At 40.4% G+C, this 22,725-nt stretch overlaps 1 protein-coding gene across 7 annotated transcripts in view; it reads left to right on the forward strand.

The window, feature by feature from the left end:
• Window positions 1–22,725, forward strand: part of pip (heparan sulfate 2-O-sulfotransferase pipe) — a 39,343-nt gene that overhangs the window by 10,528 nt on the left and 6,090 nt on the right. For 3 of the 7 annotated variants that reach the window (XM_087357125.1, XM_087357123.1, XM_087357124.1), the window contains 7 exons: window positions 1,720–2,013; window positions 13,965–14,089; window positions 17,274–17,356; window positions 18,904–19,101; window positions 19,880–19,959; window positions 21,030–21,186; window positions 22,534–22,658. In XM_087357125.1, the coding sequence (XP_087213251.1) occupies window positions 13,987–14,089; window positions 17,274–17,356; window positions 18,904–19,101; window positions 19,880–19,959; window positions 21,030–21,186; window positions 22,534–22,658 (746 nt within the window). In that variant the 5' untranslated portion in view covers window positions 1,720–2,013; window positions 13,965–13,986. Of the gene's footprint in view, window positions 1–1,719; window positions 2,014–6,109; window positions 6,239–13,964; window positions 14,090–17,273; window positions 17,357–18,903; window positions 19,102–19,879; window positions 19,960–21,029; window positions 21,187–22,533; window positions 22,659–22,725 lie in introns of those variants that run through there. The other 4 variants (XM_022064378.2, XM_022064379.2, XM_022064380.2 and 1 more) reach the window with 2 other exon arrangements.

The raw sequence follows: 22,725 nt of genomic DNA on the forward strand, positions 1-22,725 counted from the left end.
AAAGAGAGAAGGATATTTCCTTGTACCGAGACCACATAGTATCTTCACTGTACTACATGGGTCGACGTACAAACCATCTTAGTACGTGTTAGCTTCTTTCCTAACTCTCTGTCAGTAGAACCCAAAAGGCCAATTCTGAACCAGTTACTCAGAAACTTATTTACCTATTATCTGATTGGTACCCCCATCTCATTCTTGGTCTTCTAAGTGGCTGGTTTCTAGGAGTCTCCCACAGAAATTCTGTATACGAGGTGCGATCGAAAGGTTTCCAGACTGCGCGTATAAAAACCCGTACACTTATTTCAGGTATTAAATTCATCCATCACCCTCGAAGTAGTTCCCCTGGGAGTGAACACAACGATCCCAGCGCCGCTGCCAAGTCTGGAAGCATCCCTGGAAATCTTTCTTTGTCAGCCTGTCAAGCACCATCTGCGATTCTGCCTGAATCTCTTCTATCGTCTCAAATCTCCTTCCCTTTAGCTGAATTTTCATCTTTGGGAAGAGGAAGAAGACACACGGAGCTTAGAAAGGAAGTTGGGGTCGGTTCTTGCAAGGTCTTTGAGCTCCTGACAAACGAGAAGTCGATTCTGCTTCTGGTCCTCAGACAGGATGCGTCGCGTGTGGAATTCTTCCTTTAGAATCAGCTGACAGGTCCCATAGCCTATCCCAACAATGTCGCACAAGTCGTTGATGGTACGACGTCGATCTTCGTGAATGGCCTGCCGAATCTTCGTAACATTTTCGGGCGTTGTGCTCGAAGATGGTCGTCCAGAACGCTCGTCATCATCGACAGAGGTTCGGCCATTTTTAAAACGTGAATGCCACACAAAAGTTTGTGCACGACCCATTGCGGACTCCCCAAATGCTTGCTTTAGCATTTCATAGGTTTCCGTAGCCGTTTTGGCGAGTCTTTGGCAAAATTTGATGCACACGCCATTCCGAAATCGCAGGAGGGTCGGTGTAATGCACTACCAAAACGCCCGTAACTAAGAAACAAATGCTAATTCGATGATGCCGGCTGGCACACTGATTCACTATGAATGTAGGCCGCACCCCCTAGCGGCAGAAGCTCGTACTAAATCCGGTTCGCCCTCTATTGACACAGTCTTGAAACTTTCCGATCGCACCTCGTACACTCTTTACACCCCACAACACAGCTACATCATAATCTTCCGCATTTATCAATAATTTAATAATAAGCTTATCAGGTGGCCTGTATAAATCACGAAGTTCCTCCTTGGTTTCACGTCTGTTCAATCCGTTTTAATTCCAGATATATCATTGAGCACTTTGTTTTCGAATGTATGTAATTTTTTCCCTCAAAATAAAACATTGTGCAATAAGTCATACAGATATACAAAATAGTCCCCATAAGGATTGTGACAAAGGAGGACGTAACATGAACTCTGTCCTTGACGTGGTGTGACACCGTGGGTGACCAGGGTGACAGTGGCGAGGCAGAATCCGTGATGGGGCAATGAGTGTCGATGAAGATGCGCTACGTATAGAGTATGTGACTCGATTACATTCAGACAGGACGTGTGTCGCAACACCCGTGGAAGACACATCGAGAACCTATGGCCCATGCATTTGTTAATAATTTCTGCAGTATTGTTCCCGTTTATAAATTAACATTATCGGTATGTACCAACACCCGTTGCGAGGCAGTCCGTTTGTCCAGTTCCAACAGTGATGGTCATTTCATTTCGGTGTCGGCAGGTCAAGAAACATGGACCCTTCGTGACCCCAGGTGACCTCAGCGGGCTGGAGAATGCGGGTTGTAGCGAGAGGATACGTGTTTGTAGGACGATGTGTCTTCATTTGCTCTGGCTGCTGATTACGACTTGCAGAAACGAAACCAGGTTAATTCAGACTTTCCGAGGAAGCGACAGGTAACGGAGGTACCCGTATGAAATCAGCCAGCCGTACTACCGCGTTAGCATCTCGGCTCTCGTGTTCCTGCTTTTAAAATGTCCGGCGAGAGTCAGGAGTATGTCTACACATATTATTCAGGTTCGTCCTTTGAGAATTTGCATATGCTACTGTTTTTAATGCCCCTTCATTACAGATATATATTTGTTCTTTCAAACATGACACTACAGATGCATCTGCACAGAGTCGTGAATAATTTTTTCTTGCATGTAATAAAATATTTACAGTAAGAAATAATGTTTCGAATATAAATGTTATGTCTTAATGAGATGTACATTATGTTACTGTTATGTCCGTAATAAAATCGATGAGAAATCATAAAATCAGTGGTTGTATTTGACCGATAATAACCAAAATAGCATTCTCCTGCCAAGTTGTACATCTTCATTGCCGAATGTAATGAAAATCAGATCAGAAACTTCGAAAACAAAACATTCAAACGCACTGAAACGATCTTGCGAGATTTCAAGTTCTCGCAGAGGTGAAGGTATCGAAGTTGTAGTGGGTTGTTACACCATGTGAACCTGTAGGTAAACATCAACGTTTCGTAGGAAAATACTGCCTTCACCTTCAGCCCTGAAGAATGAGGCAGTACTTTTATAAGAAACGTTAGTACCCACCTACAACCCAGGTGACCAACGTTAACGCGATCTTGCCTCGCACACAAGAGTGGAAATATTTTCTCCGTTTAGAAGTGTGACATTTTTCATATGTACAGCATTGACACATTTACCTGCTCACCATTCATGATCATCTTCCCGTAACATTATGTACTTGAAGGAGCGTAATAAATAACCTAGTCAACATTCGCTACCATATTCATATTTAATCGGACACTATACATCCTATTAGTTGAAATAGTAATAAAATGGCTTCGTGAATTTTATCATTGTCTTTCCATATCTTCTGGCGCTATATATTCTCTGTAGTTATGATGGTCTCATTAACGAACCTAACAATCAATCATGCAGGCATAGTGACGCCAAAATAAGGAAAGTAGCTCATTGTTAAGGACTGGTGCCACCATTGTACCAACATGATGGCTGGCTTCCTCAGTAAGAAGGTCCGTAGTAGTTCCTCTCCATTATACTGCATATTTTTGTTCCACTTACAAACTGAACCTTTCTAATTTCATACACATTTGAGATCATCCACTAATGTATGACGATTGTCTGCCGTTCACTTTAAAATGAAGCATACAATAACACTTCCTGTGTGAACTGCCTTACAATAGCTACGCCATTTCACGGCGACGTAGTTTTAGATTGCATGGAAAAGGCGTTCCTCCTCGATCGATCCTCTGGTGCTTAAAGGCGCAGGCCTGCAGACGTCCGAAAGAACAGCTCGGACTTCGATGTAGGTTAACTCCATTCTGTTTGTTTACTCATAAGGACTTTACGATTAAATAACAATAACATCTGAAGGCGCTTGTTATTATTCAGTTCGGCAACTGTTACGATCTCGTCTAATTTCCAGTACAATGAAACTCAGGGTAGACAATTTTGTCACATACGTTTAATGGGTGTGAAACGTGGGCTCATACGTTGAGGGAAGATTATAAGTGTCGATGTTGGCATTATGAGCAGTAACACTGTGTGGACTTGTACAAAGATAGTAACAATTCGGAAAAAAGCACACTGTTTCCATCTTCAGGATTTCATTGTTTCCTTGAAATGTCGGTATCTACCTACGAGTCTACACAGTATCACAACCCAAAAGAACAGCATCGTCTCCCTCACCGCGATGAAAATGTCAAATATCATCTCTTGGAACATGGTTACTTGAAAGACCGAAAATGAGATGGTTGAACAACATTAAGATGGACCTTAAAAATAATACATTCTCAGGATGGGAGGTGGATGAACTGGCTGTGAAAAGTGTACAGTGACGGAATTTTGATGGTATCGTGTTTGTAACTTTGGGGTTCTGATACCAGAGTGTTAGATTATGTTCTGAACATTCTCCTCCAGAAGGTCTCTGGTTCGCTCTGCAGGTTTTTCGTATCTCACATGCTTTCTTAGGGTATCTTTAATTTCTCTTCATGTAGGTCCTGTATACGCCGAACTATTTGGACTGTGGACCTTCTTTAGGCCTAGTAACTTTTTAAGTTGTCGCATCGGAAAGAATTCTGAATGTTTGTTTCCTTAATATATGAGTTCTAATCTTGTAATCATTCTTAGATATATATTTTTTAGGAATAAATTTGGCTTAGATTCTCAATTATGGATATACAGAACTGACACAGAAATGTAAATTGGCCGTTTCTCTGGCATGTCTACTTCGTTTCTGACTTGGGAAATTGCATAGACATGTCCCTTATGTCAATAACACCTACCGTTTGATATTCTTTTCAAGTCCTTGTTGGTTTAACTTTGTTCGTAAATATTTCATGTTTCAACTTGTTGCAACTTTTTTCTTTCTAATTTCTATATCATATCGTAGTATTTTCATTTGAATTTTCACATACTCACCTCGAAGTGTACTGGAATGCCGACTAGTTACCTCTGCAGACAGCTTATTTCGCGGGAAGTCAGCAGTACTAAATGGCCTATAATTAGCGTCATTTCATTGTTTCGCAAACTTACTTATGTGGTGCATAGTCAAATTTATCTGCTGATTAACAAACAGTACATATAGGCCATATCTGAAGTACAAGTGGAGAAATGTCTCTCAGTTTATAATACTCGTATTCTGCAAACGCGTCCTTCACAGTTTAGTGACCCTTATTGATTTTGGCGTGTGTCTATTGTAAATACAAATCTACTGCTGACTGATATTAAACTGCATATAAGACAAAATGCTATTGTTGACGCAGACAACAAGGCTGGGACGGTGCAGTCTGTGCAAGAATACATTGTTTCTATATACGTTCTTGGTGATCTGTATGTTCCTAGCCGACATAAAAATATACCATAACATACATATACGACGCAAGCTTTACCATGTGTGTGTCGTCCATATAAGCATAGTTATATATTACAGGCGATATAAAAACATAAGCGTATGTTTCCAACATAATATTTATTCATGAACTTATTTTTTTAGAAAAAGAAACCGGGGCGAATTGCAGACAAGTTCACTTACTTTTTTTTATTATCTTTACTGTTATCACTAAAATGTACGAATATATGTTTAAAATGGTTTTATTCTCTACTGATTTATTTAACGGAAACATTTTTGAGAGATTGGAATCGCTTTGACTTTGTTTCTGTACATATTAGAGACTAATAAATAAATATAATGCGTAGAATAAGATACGTATATGTTGAAATGCCTCTTCATTTCTTAATTTTTAAAAGAGTTTTTATACAAGATTACGCTAACTTTGATTTCTAACTTTACAAGTAATGTTTTAATATCGTCTTTAAGTACTGTAAATTAATAACGACGTAGAACTGGATCCACCGATTATGGCCGCTGACCTTGTAGGGAGTGCCCAGTATGTGGACCACTCAATGAAGGAAGGAAGGAGTTTTCGTCGGTCAGTACAGTCTGTGTCAGTGCAGCAGTGTGGAAGCCTGATAATTGTTGTCTTGGGATTGTGCTGTGTTAACAACATGCCACCTGTTTGTTGCAAACTCCTTTCTGGTCATTGATAACGCCTCGTATCACAACACTCAGACAAACCACCGACGTCTTAACCAAAGAAGGACGAAATGAAAGTCTGTCTATTGGAAAGAAACATTCCATTTAGTGACAACGTGTTGAAAGCTCAACTGTACGATTTAATCATATTAAATAAGTCAAAGCACAAATATTATGTGAATGATCAGATTCTAGTAGACAAAGAACGTACTGTGCTAAGACTTCCGCCGTACTATCCAGATTTAAACCCCATTGAACTTATTTGGGTAGATGTAAAACAATGGGTTGCAAGCAAGAACACAACATTTAAAATTGAGGACGTCGAGTATCTGTGTCGCCAGAGATTCGAAGAAATTGGGCAAGAGGAATGGGATAGTTTATGTCAACATGTGCAAAAACCAGAACAAATTTATTACGAGCAAGAAGGCATAATCTAAGATGCTATTAAACGTATTATTATTGAAGATAATGGAGTGAATAGCAGCAGCGGTAGTGATGAATAGAGTGATATGTCAGAAAGCGATGGTCTGTGAGGAGTGGAAGAATTGAAAGAGGACCTAAGAGTTGTGAAGAAGATAAAATTATCTAATACTCTGCAGTGTTGATTTTCTAGTGATGTGTAGTGTTGTGAAATCGACTTTTCTGTGTTACATACCGTGGTGATATTTTATTTGGAGTTTACTGTACGCTGCCTGCTGCCATCCCTTCCAGCAAACTTCTGGTAAGTGACTCGCTCCGAGGTTCCAATTCACAATGTTCAGCGGCCAAAAAGCTCTAGAACGCAGTATGCATTGTCGTAAGTTAGCTCCGTGGTAGCGTAGTGGATACGTTCGCCGGTGGTCATGGGATTGCGTACTTGTCGAGTAAAATTGTTTCATGCAGCCCCCATGTTGCTATTTTACACTTTGCAAAGAATTGCTGTACCATATACCATTTAATCCCCCGGACTATGAAGCGTCGAATGATATTACAATTAACGATTAATGAACTAGAAAGAACGTTGAAGGAAAGCGGTCGTCACTTCATGAATGGGTGGCACTACTACCCGGTATTTGCCTGCAGGGACCAAATGAAAACCTCGAAATGCCTTCGTTATGGTAGCCAGTCTCTAGGCCAAAATTTGAACCCGGAACCTTCAGACATGCCAACCACTCGACAGCAATGTTAAGTGGTATTATGGCAGTCAAGACCCCATTATTAACATCTAGCTGCTTTTCCAAAACTAGCACAGACGTCGCGAATGTAGAACAAACTTCATTCAAATTCGTAAATACCGTGTCATTATTAATACCGACATGACGGCCATGAAAATTGAAATATGATAGAAGAAACTCTTTCGCTGTATCACGGAAAGTTGTTAGGTTAGGTTTCAGAATGGAAATATCGAGAGCATTCGATGTGTAATTCACTGAGCCATGAGGTGTCATTTCTTAAGGCGACAGTTATTTGCTTACAGGTATGTTACTTTACGACACACAAAGTGCTTCGACTCTGTTTCAAATTCACGGAATTATTAAACACTAATCACTTTCTCTTCCGCGACAACAGAAACTTTCTCGACAAAAGTCGTCATTGTCTATATTGCTATCTATTCTATGAAAAGAGACTCGTGGTAATCTTGAATTGTTTCGATTATGGAGTGTAGTTATGCAATTGTACGGCTCTAGAGAACTGACTTTTTTTTAGAAGAGATCTTGAGAAGAAACCATTTTGGAGATATAGAAGTAGATGGACGATAATAATAAAATAAACCGTGAAGAATTAATTATTTTAAGATGTAGAGTGAAGGCAGTTGACCCAAGATATGGTCCAACAGTGAGAGTTTGTTATTACGGGAATTAATTGACCAACATACATTATGTATTTATAATTATGTTAATGATAATAATAATAATAACAACAATAATGCACCAACTCTTTTATCTGCGTCAAAAACAAGACCAAAGAAAGTAAACAGAATTATCAAAATATTTTAGATTGATAAACTGCCTTTTTAATGCCATTAAAAATATATCTTGTAGATGCAACTTTCATTGCACGAAGTGGCTGTGAAGAAAAGCGTCCTTGTGCCTGTCGGGAATCGACGCGTGGTCGTCCAACCTGTCACTACTCAGCCTGAGCTAACCCCAATTCCTAACAGTAATAACAGCATTAGTATGACGAAAAGAAAGAATACAAGCAGAAATAGTTCTGCTCGTCTGTAAATGATGTTCCGGGAACTCATCCGTGCAGTCTTCAGTCTGGCAGAACGCAGTTATTTCCACGCGGGCAGGGTAACACCTCGCTAAAGCCCAGTTCACACAGAGAACGCGGTGTTACATCCACTGTGACTCCAGCGCCTCCCACGATATGGTCTATGATTTATAAAACCAATTTTCTTGTCTAGACCCAGGAAACACTGTAATTTCGTGACTTATTATTTCGAATAATGGAGATAGATGAAGGGACATAAAGCAGTGTCAAAGCATAACAACTGTCATATAAAACAGTAATTTTAATAGGAGCACGTAGCTTCTATGTCAACAGTAACCAGTCCGGCACTGACGGACGTCAGGAAATAACAGATCACGAAGATTCCTTTTCGAATCTCTACCGTGTAACTGGATTTCATGACAGGTTTTTCGTGGTTTTACGGAGTTTATTCGGGAGAATACAAGGTACATTATCTGCTTGGAAGTAGACTTCAGCTTTCTCATCGTTACAAATTCTTACCGTCTTATGATTTGTGATTGACTTCTCATACCATCTGACACTGCATTTTGCATATGTATTGTATCTGAAACGTCAATCAGTCTTCCCAATATCGGCCTCGAGCTAGCCACTAATTATTAATCTCAAATTTAAGGCTAAAATCAACTGTTATGAAATAAACATTTCAAAAGGAGGGCAAGATGAGTGAAAAGAAAAATAAAAACTTAATACAAGAAGGGTGAAAGAAAGAAAGGCGATTGAAAATGTGTATTCTTTGGGTTACACTGTAATTGTTAAGGTGTTGCTTACGCCATATCATGGGCGATGATACCAGTGCAACTAACTGTAACAGTGTAATACAAGGTCACTGTTGTAACAATGCATTGAAAGGCGCGACACATCGTAGGGTGTTCCTCGCTAACGATAAAATGTAAATAACACCAAAATATACGACAACACAGACTGATAGTCTCATTAGACGTGAGTAGACCTACTGACAGCGAAGTCAGTAAAACCTGGACACGCAGGATTCAAATCTGGATTGACGCTTCGGGATTTCTCCCTGGGGCCCACGAAACTTCCTATCCAGTAGGTACTGGTTAGCTCTTCACTAGGAGTCAAGTGGTCGGAGTCCTGAGGTCTATTCTCGTCACGTCCGGGTCTTCCTCTGTCTCCGGATATGGCGTTGCCCGCTTACAAACCGAGGGACCTTGAGCCCCGAGTCATACGGTGGAAATACCGTGCAATTCAAAGATGACATACTTACAAACTACTTCCAAATGCGTTCTTTCTCATTCTGAACCGTCATTGCATATACAGATATATAGCTAACTGGACTAATAAAAAGTAGAAATAGCACATCATCTGTTGACAAAGGCAATCAACAGAGAACCCTTCATATGTTACAAATATTGTTTCTGTTATTAACCTCATCGAACGTCATTGTTGAGTGGTTAGTACTTCTGCTTTGTATTCTGGTCCCGCGTTTAAATCTCGATCCGGAGACTACCCATCCTCGCTGTGGTTCTTCGTGTTCTTTCCTGGATGCATCCAGGTAAATACCAGGATAGTGCCTTAAATTAGGCCACGACCACTTCCACATCCATTCCAATTAATTATTCACTAATTATTTTACAGTATCTATTCGACGGTATATAATCTGAGCTACTCAGAGCAACGTTAAATAAATAACAAATAAGTAAATAAGTTATTAATCTCCTTATATGCCTGAGGGTAAAATGGTATCTTTTCTTAAAGTTTTCGGCCAAACTATGTTGTCTGTGTGTGTATACGGTGCGGACTTTAAGGTCTTTAGAAACCTCGGGGTTTGGTTTTGCACAGCAGAGCAGTACAGCTCTGAAAGGACTGTAAAAGCTGCCAGTTCTCCGATGCATTTACAAGTGGCTCTGCAGATGTCCTCGGTGAGATTCAGTACATGCCTGGACACGTAAAATTTGTTGTCGAACACGCTGATAAACGCCGGGGGTATTGCGGAATTACAACCCGCGACCCTAGCTGTCGTGTGGTCTTACACGTCCGGGATCGATTAATGTTGTATGTCATAATAAAAGCACACGCGGTGATTACTAGGGAGAAAGTGGTCTTGCTGTATTGTCCATCAGGATACACCGCAACATTCACATACCAGATTTGATCAGAACCGTACCAAGTTCAGTAAATTGGCCTCTCTCTCTCTGTAGGGGGAGCTGGGCACAGCGGCTGGAGAAAGTAGATTAGTGATGGACAAATGCTACGTAAGATTATTATCCATTCGTGAGCATCTTTAGCGATGGCCATGTTCAGAGTCACGAGACGTTGCCGATGATTTGGATCCGAATCGAAGGACTTTGTGCAAAAAGGATGTAGCGCAATTTGTATAAAGCTACTGGATATGATGTAGGATTTGAGATTATCACGGCGATGTAAGTATAAATAGCGTTCTGATTGGTTATTATACCATCTAGTGTACTGGTATACTAACGTTTCGGTGGCGATTGCAAAAACAAGATCGAATTGCTTCCAAGACAACGTGTTGAGAGTATTATATGAAGTCCAAGAATCGAACACGTGCCTCCAGTTGTGATCTTGGCTAAAAGCAGATGAAAGGGTCAGATTAACGAATATCTCGAAACCCTAGCAGCATGCCAAGGACTTGGAAGCAGGTTGTCGTGGCCTGCTTGAAGACGTCCAGACATATCCCTGGAGTTACTAATATGCAGTCAGGATTTTCGCCCTGGTGACTAGCTAAGTTTAATGACTGAACAGATTATTCTGTTTAATATCTGACGATAACGAATTATGGACTGAGAAGGAAGCAATTGTGGCCTTTTTGTAATGCAGGATTACAGAATGCACATGAACTGAATTAGAAAAGCTATGATAGCCGATGTTCGGCTGGAGGTTAAAGATCATGTAGTCCTTGGCACGATCTGAGACTTGCTTAAAAGTGTGACCATCCAATTACGAAGAAAACGTCACACGTGTTGACCGCGATCTGCTGACAACGGTTGCAAAAGCAAAGACAGTAATATCTCTGTGCCTAAGTGAAGCCCAACGAATTCCAGACCTCGGTACTAGCAGGATGTCAGAGGACATCTTCTGGCTTCGATTACCTGATTCCAGAGGAAAACAAACACCTTCTGACACTAAATTCAGCAATGGAGGGAACACCGTTGTTCTGAATGTCATTTCATCGGTGAATACCAAGTCGTAACGAGGGGGGCCAACATTGCAACCATGAAGTGCACTGAAACATACAAATCGTGTGAGGAAGCAAACAGAAAAAAATGAGTCTGTCACTTCTGGCCTTACCAATGAAAAGTCCGTTCACCAAGCCAATCTAGGGCACAGCTTCTAATTGCAGAATCATGTTGAGTCCCGATGAGGCATGCAACCTGCAGCGCTCTCTTATTTACGGTAAACAACTACACAGTATATCTTTATCGATAGTCGACTCTCGAGGGGCACACCCACACCTTTCGCCAAGAGGTTGAAAGGCAATTATTGGTATAGTACATGTTCTATGAAAATCCTTAAGGGAGAAATAGATCCGTAATTCTTGTAGAATTACTTGTCCTTTAATTGAAAAGGGATCGGTCTTTTGAACTTCGCCCACCCGGAACTCCTCTCACTGACCTCTTGCAGACAAGCTTCAGTTCGGCCTCTTCAGTCCTTCCTAACGGTAGCGTTATAATTTCAGAACAAATTCATCCGTGCGAAAGAAAATGGAAGTTCGCCCAACAACATCGTGAGATTGTAGCAGTTTTTCAAGGAAACACGTCATGCTAATTAGCTAACTCTATTGTATAGGGCTTTCTTCGAACAGCTTATATGTACAGTTATTCAACACATAAAGACGTTACTCGTTTTTATAAACGAACCCGAACGTCCATCACCGTGTTCTCATACGCCAGACATTAGGCCCTTTCTCGTTGTAACTGAATTCATTTCATATCTATGCATTCTGTTTATGTAAGAACCATTTTAATATTATCCTTCCGGCTACCAGCAAGTCTCCAAAGCGTTTAATTTCTTTGAGGTTTTCCAACCACAATTATGCATTTATACCTGTAAAGTTTAAAGTGATGTTAGAACAAATTTACGTAGCTAAATTTCTAGAGCCTCTTTTATTACAGTGGTGTGTAACTCGTGAAAGTGATTAGCATCTCCGAAAAATTTGTTATGTTATTAATGACTGTGGGAAATTATAACGTATGAAGTCTCAGTGGCCTCCGGCGCGTTTAATTCAGGTGCTCAGTGCTGAGAATGAAAAATGAAACACTAATACAGATAAACAATCTTGCTTTCTCGTTGGCTGCTCCTGTACCGTAAAATAGAGTTGATTTCCTGCCTCGCCTTTGAGAATACCAATCGAAGAGCGTTACTTTCGCTAGCTGCCCTACCACAGTCGACTCACACTCGAACCTTTGCCCTGGTTTTCATATCACAGAACGTCACATTCCTCGGTGAGAGGAGGAGTCACAAAGCCGGAAGTTTAGTCCCGTCGGCAGAAGATAATGAGGCGTAGGTGGGAGGGTGTGGTGATATAGACTGGATTCAGCTGGCTAGGGAGCAGGGATTAATTCTCTTTCCCCCTTTTATTTTACTGTCAGGCGAATTCTTACGATCGACTCAATATCAATCTCTTTTCCGTATCTTAACTCTGTTATAAACGTACTTAACTATGTCAATAACACTAATATTTACAAATTAATAACACTAATTTAACTTGAGAAAATTATTGTAAGCAGAATTATGAAGTGAAGTTTGTCTGAGCTGTACATCAAAATATCTAGCTATTTACTACAAAACAACAGTGCAGTATAAACTCTGAAAATAGTTTTCTGTTTCAGAATTATGATTCATATTTTAATATCTATTCCAAAAGGAAAATAAAGTTTCATATCAAGAGTTGTTGTAGACAAGTTGAATCTAAGAGTCACAGACTTTACGAAATGTTGCACGGGGTAGTCGTATTATACCGCAGTAGGTGTTGGGGAAACGTGGTGGACTGAATTCGTGTCCCTCATGAAAAAGAGGTCGGTGGCGGGTTCTTTTAAACACGGTAATGAACCTTCAGGTCCCATACAACGCGGGGAATTTCTTGACTAGCTGAGTGACTGTTAGCTTCTCAAGAACTGTGTTCATAGGTTTAGAGAATGAGGAAGCAAGAGTAGAATGGAGAACATTTTATTATGAGGAGATACATAGCTTGTACTCTTATTTGGGTGATAAAAAGACGATGAGATTGACAAGTCGTGTAGTACGCATGTGAGCGATGAGAGCACAGGCCTACAACAATTTAGTTGGAAACGCGAACAGACAACCTGTAAGAGATGGGCGTAAATGGGAAGTATTTGAAAAAAAGTAGGTTGCGAGGGTGTTGACTGATTTAATTTGCTAAAGGGAGGATCTAATGGCTTTTTTCCTTTGTACAGAATAATGACCCTACGGGTTTCATCAAAGACGAATTTCTTGACTACCAATCACTAACTCTCCAAGGAGTGTGGTTCGTAGAGTTAGTTAATTCATGTATCATTGAATTGTATCAAGAACATCACATAAGTATGTCACGCGATTCAGTACAGGTTACAAAAACTGGATGGTACGAAACTGGTTCTACCTTACTGCAACATCCAGTCGGCCATAACTGATTTCCGTGTTAAAAGACGATCACATATGTAACAACGGACAAGCAAATCTGATGTATCTCGTAATATCTGCAATGCTGCTCTGGAATTTTGACCCATTTTACATTCTGAGGTACCAGCTCTCAAATGCACATGTTATAATGGGCCGTGCATTAACGCAAAGAGTACATGTTATGTGTGTACGCAACTCGATATGTTGTACTCGTATTGGTGGGAGTCCATAACAACAATTAACTCATTTTCAACTTGTCGTGCGTGAGGTCAGACGTAAGGACTAATTTGTATGCTTGCTTGTCGTCGATGTGCGCAATAAGCTAACCGAACTATACGACTCCATCGGGTAGAGTCCTTCTAGGGAAGGTGACAGTACTTTACCTAAACCAGAAACTTCTCGTCTTTTATTTATCCCGAATGTTCATCACCGTGTTCACAAGATACCGTCCCCAGTCCACACCCTCCGGCTCTATCCCCCTAAGATCCATTTTTAGTACCTCCCATCTACGCCTAGATCTTGTGAGTGGTCTCTTTTTTCAGGTTTTTCAGCTGAAATTTCGCATTTTTCATTACCGATTGATCTGAAAATAAATAATTGATTTGTGCTCGTAGGACGAGCGAACTAGTGGCACTGATGGCGATATCGACAACGCTGTTCTTGTTCATCCACACGCGAGATCTGCACACCAAGCTGAAGGCGATGGAGGTGAAGCTGCAGCCAGAGGACATGCTCTCAGGCAAGTGGTCGCGATTCACTTCAACTCTTTAATGTCATTTGTCTGCTCCGAAATTCAAAGCGAAGAACGTCAGTTGTAAATGGGGTAAGTTAGTTTCATTTAGGCTAAGAAGGTTTAGTTCAGGTTAGCAACGCCTTTGCGCAGGTAATACGCAGTTGCGTGGTACTCATACGTCATTAAATGAACTAGACGTGTTTTTGGCACTATCAATTGAGGGAACTTGAAGGAAATTACAACTCTGCCAAGTTTATTTACGATTAAAATATTATCGATTCTAGCATCACATCCATAAAAATTGTTATTAATTGCCGTTCAGGTGTGATTCAGTTATTGGATGCGTAGAGGGAGCTAACGCACCTGAAGACTGGTTATTTCTACGTTTCCTAAGAATGTAGATAGGCACTCTTTTGTGGTATCCCAAACGAATTGTTTAACTTGATGCCACACAAAAAATAATTTATTCAGTTAATCATAATTTTATTTACTTTTCACAGTCCATACAAACATAACAGGGCACCTATCATGATAATATGTAAATAACGCCAGGTTACTCATCTCAAGCCAGTTACAGCATTGCAGCAAGAAAATGCGTCTAATAGTAATTGCGATCTCACTCTTCTCATTGCAGATAAATAATCATATTTCATGACTAGAAGTCACAGTTCTGAGGAACGGCTCATTCAATACCAAGGAAGTATAAACCGACTTTTCGCATTTTCCCCACGTCAGAGTAATAACATACATTCCTTAACCACACTGTGAAATACTCACATTTTATGCATATTTAACACAAAAATATTTTATTTTGATGTACATAATGGTTTGTTTTATCACCACTCTCGTTTGCAAGAACTTACCTCACGAACGTAACACAGCTAAGGCGCCATGTAAAATGAATACTGATTTTCGTTCATATAAAGGTCAAAGCTTTGATCATATACATTTACAAAATAACACATGCACTTTATAGCAGATGTAATTCTCAAAAGTTAGTCCTCTTTAAATTCCGGCAGATAGCAACATTGATCGTTGTTGAGAAGTAAGATTGGGCCCCATTCTGTTGTACGTGTGTTTGGTGAATATTTAAAAATCTTTTCCTGGATAGCCATGGAAATAAGTATATAAGCAAATTTCTATCATTGAAAGTATTTGCGAGAACATGACCACACACAACACACTAGTGACGACCTTCTCCGTTTATGACCTTATAAGTAAATTCGAGTGTCAGGACGTATTTTTAGTATTTTCTCAGGAGAACTATATAATGTGGAACTGGTGGCGCCGAATATATCGATATGACTTTCAGCACTTTTAGATTACTTTATAAGCTGTTAATCCATTTTTATACAACTGCACAATGCAGATCTTGCTTTGGTAACCGCTGGTATTAATAATTTACCCATACTCAACTTCTGTCATTTTCATCTCAGTAACTTACAGGAGGTCAATGCCGCAATAAGGGAGATTTTGTAAAGATTAGCAGATGCTGCTTCGCCACTTCCGCATCCTTAAAGCAAGTAGCGGAGTTTAGCACTTCGCATCACACATCTGTTAAGCGATCGTCATCTCTCGAGGCTAAATAGGAATGGAAAGGTGTATTTATTTTACTGAAGGCAGTGGTGGCTGATACGCCGCTTTCACACAACTCCTTGGACGGAGCATAGGAATTTATGTTTATCTCTAAAGTAATTTGAAGTTTTCTAATGTGTTGAAATGGTTTGTACTCGTCAAAGTTAAATCGCATTATCCTATTTGTAATTTTTCGATCAGTGAACACATCACTGAAAATAGGTTAGGTTAGCTAACGTTACAATAAGTTAGCGTAGGCTACTATATAGTTAAAATAGAGTAGCCATTACCATGCGATGGGTTTCCGTATTGTTAAGAATATTGTTAAGAACAGATACTAGAGCAGTAACAATGTGGATTTACGAAGGGGCCCTCATGTTCTGATTGCACATTTGTAATGGAAAAACTTACGCAAAATAGGGAATATTGGGAAACAAATTATGGAATATCATGAGGAATAAAGGAGTCCCTGACGTCTTAATAAAATAATTACAGGTAATGGAACAAGAGTCTTACATCAAAGAAGATGTAGCTAATAAATCAAGGTAAAAAAGAAACAAGGATGTTCCTTGTCTCCATCTGAAGCCATTAATCATTGGACAAGTAGTCTAAGTGAAGGAATAACAATTAATAAATATAATTTAACTGCATTTTTCGCTGGCGATCAGGTAATTTTAGTGAGTCAAAAGGACAATGTGGAGACAGTCACCATCCAATTCGAAGTTAGAGACAAAAACAAGATTAATATTTTCATCTATCGAGGTTTTACATTAGTTTGGATGAGATAACACGACACCAGCCAGGCACAGCCTTTTGTCGTTAGGCGCGTGACTGAAGACCGAAGTGCTGCTAACGAAAGAAGCATCGCACACGACGCAGGAAGGTCTGTGACTCATTCACTTATCTCGGTCGCCGGTTTACGCCAAACTTCGCAGCAAGTTCAAGATCATTGTGTTACGGTAACAGAAGTTCGAAGTTTCCTCTTTACGGTTGATTACGTTCGGTTCTGTGGCCAGAGACGCTCTAACGGCAACAAATGTGGCATGGAAACCATTTTGTTTTTGTTTTTGCTACGTGTCTTGGTGCTTCGTGCTTTCGAAAGAAATGCGATACATTTTAAAACTGATGTTTTTATTGAACTACTTATTCACATATTCATAAAACTCGTGGTCAGATCAAGGAGGGTGACATGCCTGGGATATCGAGCACGTCAGCATGTAACATGAAAAACACGAAAGGAAGATACCACTTGGGAGATCTAGGCGTAGATGGTTGATATTAAATTGGATTTCAAAAACAATAGGATGTTTCGATGTGAACAGGATTCAAGTGGATGAGAACAGAGCCCAGCGATTGGCTTCTGTGATTCCGGAAGTGAACTTCCGGGTTCCATAAAAGACGGGAAGAACTTATTGCCAAGCTTACCGACCGTCAGCTCCTGAAGAATGACTTTGCTCCACGGAGATTCGAGATTTAACAGCACTGTTTAAATTGTTGATGTTTGCCCCCAGCAGAACGAGTGACGGAAGGAAGGTGGTCTTATATGGTGAAAAGTTTAATTAGGTAGATAATAATATTATTATGTTAATTTAAATCGTATTTTCTCTTGTTCCAGGAGACAGCGCAGCTGGAGTTGGGGGAGGTAGTGGCAACACTGCAGTGAGCGCCATGGTCAGAATTTTGACCCAGAGCGACGAGGTTAGTTTTCAAAACCGTGATTTAGCATGCCCATGGGGAATTAGAACAGTACAGGAGAAATACATAGCGAATTACTTTCAGCGAGCGCCTTGGTTTAGTAATCTTTTCTGCTTTGATTTACGAGGATCCAAGTTACTAAACTCGGTCTGCAGACCGGCTGCCTTGAATGATTTGCGTTACTAGTAATCTTGTGGCTTATGCACGAGCCCTTCTTGAGAAAATAACAGTCGCTCAGCTAGCCTGTCAAGGAACGCGGAGTTTCGTTGTCGGGTTTACAAAATCCTGCCACTAGTCTCACCTCAGTCCAAACCCACCTTATTTCCATAAGAATCATTTTAATATTATCCTCTCCATCTCCTGAACGCTATTCAAATAGGCTGCGTGCTGAGTCAAATGTACAATATCTATGACAGCAATTCACTTACAGTTAGCTTGACCACGCAATGAAGTCTGTCATAAGTTAGTACAGACTTGATATCAGGACAACTGTTTGCCTAGTTTTGTCGTTATTTTATAAAAAAGTAATGAGCTGTAGTTGCTTGAATTCTTTTTACTGTCAGTAGTTTGTCTCTGGTCTACATTTCGTGCCCTTGTTCCTTAAATAAAGGTGAACTTACACTGCAGAATCACCATGACAGCGTATATGTGAAACTGAAACTTCACGATGATTACAGTTCTGTAGTCTGCCATTTTGAAGTGTCTCTTGAGGTCAGTTTAACGGAATTCGAAGAAACAAATTGCACCTGGTCCAAAACAAGCATGCAGCCTTAATTTGCAATGACTTTAAATGTGCATTCAGTTCGAGGTTAATGGGCCTGGTGGTAAAATACAGGCAAAACAAAATTTACTACGTAAGACTGGCAAATGATGATGTTCTTTCCACAAAGTGCATGAAATGAACGCGCGGTGTGTAAGTTGTGTTTATTACCAACATCTTTTTATGTCTTTGTTTCTTCCTGCGGAATCGTGTTTATCCCTTAGAGCAGTGGTCCCCAAATTTGTTGTGCCTATGGGCACATTTGAAAGTTTATGAGATCGTGGCGGGCACCAACCAATTAACAAAGCCAAATTTTCATTTCTCTGGACAAATAAATATGGACACCAAATAATACACAAACCAACACGACGTTTAATGATACAAGAAACCATGCAATCAAAAATACTTACTTTTATAAGTACAATTATTATTACTCAAGTGGGAAGTTAGTGTGATGTTTGGCGCTGCATTTCATCGGCCAGTTTTTCAAATTTGGGAGTGTAGGATGATGTTGCTGCTCGCAAACAATCGTCAAGATGGCCATTAGTAAGTAGAGATCTGTGCTTTGATTTTATAATGTTCATGGTTGATCGGCCTTCATTATTCAGTATAACCTCTTTCCGTATCAACGCGGGCACTCAAAAAGAGCCTTGGCGGGCGCCGCGTTGGGGACCACTGCCTTAGAAATTACGAAAACGAATATTTTCGACGATGATAGATTCCCATAAAACTAGATGAGAACGTGTCGCCACTGTTACGAACTGCGCTAGCGTGTTCCCATGTGCCACAGCTGGAGTCGCTGGATGCGCAGGAGCTGAACAACACACGTCACGCAGGTGTCGACGTCGTGTTCTTCAACCGGGTGCCCAAAGTCGGCAGCCAGACATTTATGGAGCTGCTGAGGAGGCTGTCCATGAGGAACATTTTCGGCTTCCACCGCGATCACATACAGAGGGTCGAGACCATCCGCCTAGCTCCCAGCGATCAAGTGAGTGGCTGGCAGTAAGCTGGGTGACCTACAGACTGGCTGGTTAACAAACCGAGTGACCGATTAATGGACCGACTGACTGGCATTGACTCTTTGATTCACAGACCGACTGACTGATAAACTAACTGCCTGATTGACGACTCAGTGGAATAATCTATTATTTTACTGTCGGACTGACGCGCGGTCTGATTTATCTATTATGATTAACAGACTGACTGGCTGACGATCAAGCTGATTGATCGATTAATTGTTCGACGGACTGACTGAGGGAAAAATCGACCGAACGAAAGACGGGCCAAACAATTAGAGGACTAATTAGTCAAAGAACTCTTTCACTAGCTACTCGTAGATCATTACTGAATAACCAACAAATTAAGTATCGCACAAAGTACCGTACCAAACAGTAAGTATATTACTTACTGTCTAATTGAGTGACGGTCTATCAGCCTGACTAACCCTGTAAATCCCAATGGTCACTGTATGTCCCACTTGCTTCAACAATCAATAAATCTAATTAGCAAGCTAACAAACTATCTCATTCCTATCTGACGTAATCACAAACGTCATACATTGGTTCCTGTTCCGAGCCAAATCCAGTTCACACCTTCAAACACTTCTTCGCCGATATTAATTTTAATATTATGCTCCCATCTGTGCCTACGTCTCCTAAAGTATCTTCTGCCACGCGGTTTTATAACCTGCATGTCGATGAATTTCTTGTTATTTGATGTGTGAGCCTTCTTCATTTAATCACCTGCTGTTTCCGTTACATCGACAGCTGAATCTCGCAACCCACGTCATCAGCTACAAGCCGCCTGCCGTGTATGTGAAACACGTGTGCTTCACCAACTTCACACAGTGAGTACGTGACTTCAATTCATAGGGCCTTCGGTGGACGGCCAATAGGTGCAGACCTACGAAACATAATTAAGTAACATTTGCCTGTGAAATATTTGTTACTAATTTGTCGGGTTGTTTAGGCCCTTTGTTGTTATGTCGACATCTACACAGGTTCATTTAATTCATTTTCTTATAATATAGCATTATTTCGTTATCTCTTATAACCTTCTGAAATACATTGAGTTTTGAAAGGTACGTACAATCGATTCTAGATGACGAAGATTCAACGTATGTTCTTTGCACCTTGGAACTTTAAATAATCTTGATCGTTCACCTCTGTCACATTAGTATGTAATAAGACTAAATACAGAAGCACAAATAAACACAACCATAAAAATATTCTAAGTAACTTAGCAGCATCATTAGGCTATCAGAAAATAGTCAGATTGTATTTGTCTTTCCTGTACTTTTATTTCTGGCAGATTTTAATACTGAAATTACGAGTAGTAAGGCAAGCATCTGGATGCTACAGATCAAGTGAAAACACTTAGTTCTTCAAGTACATTTAAAGTAACATTCGAAGTCACAATCTAACAGAACAGGCTCTCTCTCTAACCTAATGTAGACCTACCTGAAATCCTGCTTAGTCTTAAAAGACGGTTGTAGGGTAATTTGACAGGTGGTGCAACTATGCCTGATAGTAATTTGACGTGATATTAAAAGGCCAGTTACATAAAAAACAGCAAGATTATCTGTATTACTGACTTTTTGAACTTTGTTCATCGTCTGGTGTTCTAAGAACACACGGATGTCTACTTTCCCTGGTGTAAGGGGAGGAGAAGCACCTGTTCTGTTGGGTCCGAAAGAAAGAACCAACCTCAATCACTTGCGTGTTTTTAGAATACCAGACGATGGACAAAGTCCAAAAATTCAGTAATCCAGATTGTAATACACCATCATCATAATCCTTTAGAATCGATTGGCAGGTTCATGTGTTATACACCAGATATCTCAAACACAGCGTGAAAATAGTTCAGTAATCTATCGTTAGGCATTATATGTCTGACACAACGTCATTTTTGCACCAGGTACGGATTGCCGGAGCCAATTTACGTGAATTTGGTACGGGATCCCGTCGAGAGGGTCATATCATGGTATTACTATGTCCGGGCGCCCTGGTACTACGTGGAACGTAAACAGGCCTTCCCAGACATTCCACTACCAGACCCTCACTGGCTGAAGAAGGTGAGTTGCAGGCCCTGGACTGCAAACCCCACTGCCCAACATTGCGAATACACAACAGGCATTTTTCCAATGGCGCTACCCATACGAAGTCAAATGTTTCGTTTTTAGGTCCTCTTCACGCTCTAGCGTGAGCGTGGCCCCATCCATGTCTGTCTCTGTCTACAGCATTTTTCCTACAAACTAGGCGGATTGCATGAAATTGAATTATTATTGCAACACACTTTTGCGACAACGGTGGCCAAACTCACTGTTGGAACACGTTGAGGCAGATGGAGTACTCTTTCAAATCTTCGTGTTCTCCACATTTGGTCGCAGTGCATGAAGTATTATCTTTTAAAACTGTAGTAATAGCAAATGTTCTCATTCGGTCTAAAATTTACAGTTCACTTAATAATAATAATAATTGCTGCTGCACTGTGTACCCCAGGGGCAAGGTTTGTCTCCGGTACATAGAAGTAAATACCCTATAAAGTGGTGAATAGAAGGAATAATAATAAAATATGAATGATTCGTTCTTCGTATCATTGAAGACCTCCCATTAAACCTAATGGCCTCAAAATGGATGCAATGTGAAGTCTTAGAGGTAACAAATACAACTCATTAAACAAGAATACTGACCATCCCACACGGACTCCACTTTATATCGGAGTTATTTCGTGAAAACACGACTCCAATATGGACTTCACGACGTCACGAAAGTCACATATCCCGACGTTCAAAGGTAATTTTTTGTATGTGTGTGATAGGGATATTTCAACATGCCATATCACTTTTCGCGAATCTGTGAACACGGTGAAACGAGTTATTCCTACAACAAAATAGGAGACACTTTCAACGTTTGTTTTAACCTTAATATGTAATCATAATCTGGTATGTGTAATAAACACAACATTCAACTATGGGGTGCGTGATATCTGGAATGACCCTTAAAATAAAACGCGACCTGAAATACCATTTCTCGTAATAAACAACTAAAGTAACTGAGGTACGTTCTAACACTCCGTTCCCTATCTAAACTCATAACAGCAACATTTAGTTTACTATAGACCCATTTGCTGGCCTTTTACCGGACATTTAAAATGCATAAAAGGAAAGGCAGTTTGAGATAGAAAAACTAACTAGGCTAAAGGGTAAAGTCGACCTTGTGCCTCATCACTATTCCACGAAATTAATGGCAGTGTGTGAAAAGTGTAATTCATTTTTAACTTTGGCACCACACGCAGAACAGTGGTTAATTTTAAACTCTGGCTGCTTTATGCATAGAGTGAGGGCCAATACCTACTGGACAAAAGACCAGCACATAACACTGCATGTGATCCATTACAAAATATTTCTTGTCTGTTGCAGGACTTCGAGACCTGTGTGCTACAGGGAGATCGTGAATGCAGGTATTTGGAAGGAGAGTCACATGAGGGAATTGGAGACCATCGCCGGCAGTCCCTGTTCTTCTGTGGCCACAGTGACTTTTGCACGTAAGTCAAATGACACAAATCTGGGATTTCTCATCGCAGTTAAATGTTAACATTCCTGTTAGTGAGT

The sequence above is a fragment of the Zootermopsis nevadensis genome, unplaced genomic scaffold (assembly GCF_977971745.1).
Source record: "Zootermopsis nevadensis isolate Lab colony 2312 unplaced genomic scaffold, Znev_1.0 Znev_ptg000028l, whole genome shotgun sequence".
Classification (NCBI taxonomy): Eukaryota; Metazoa; Arthropoda; class Insecta; order Blattodea; family Termopsidae; genus Zootermopsis; species Zootermopsis nevadensis.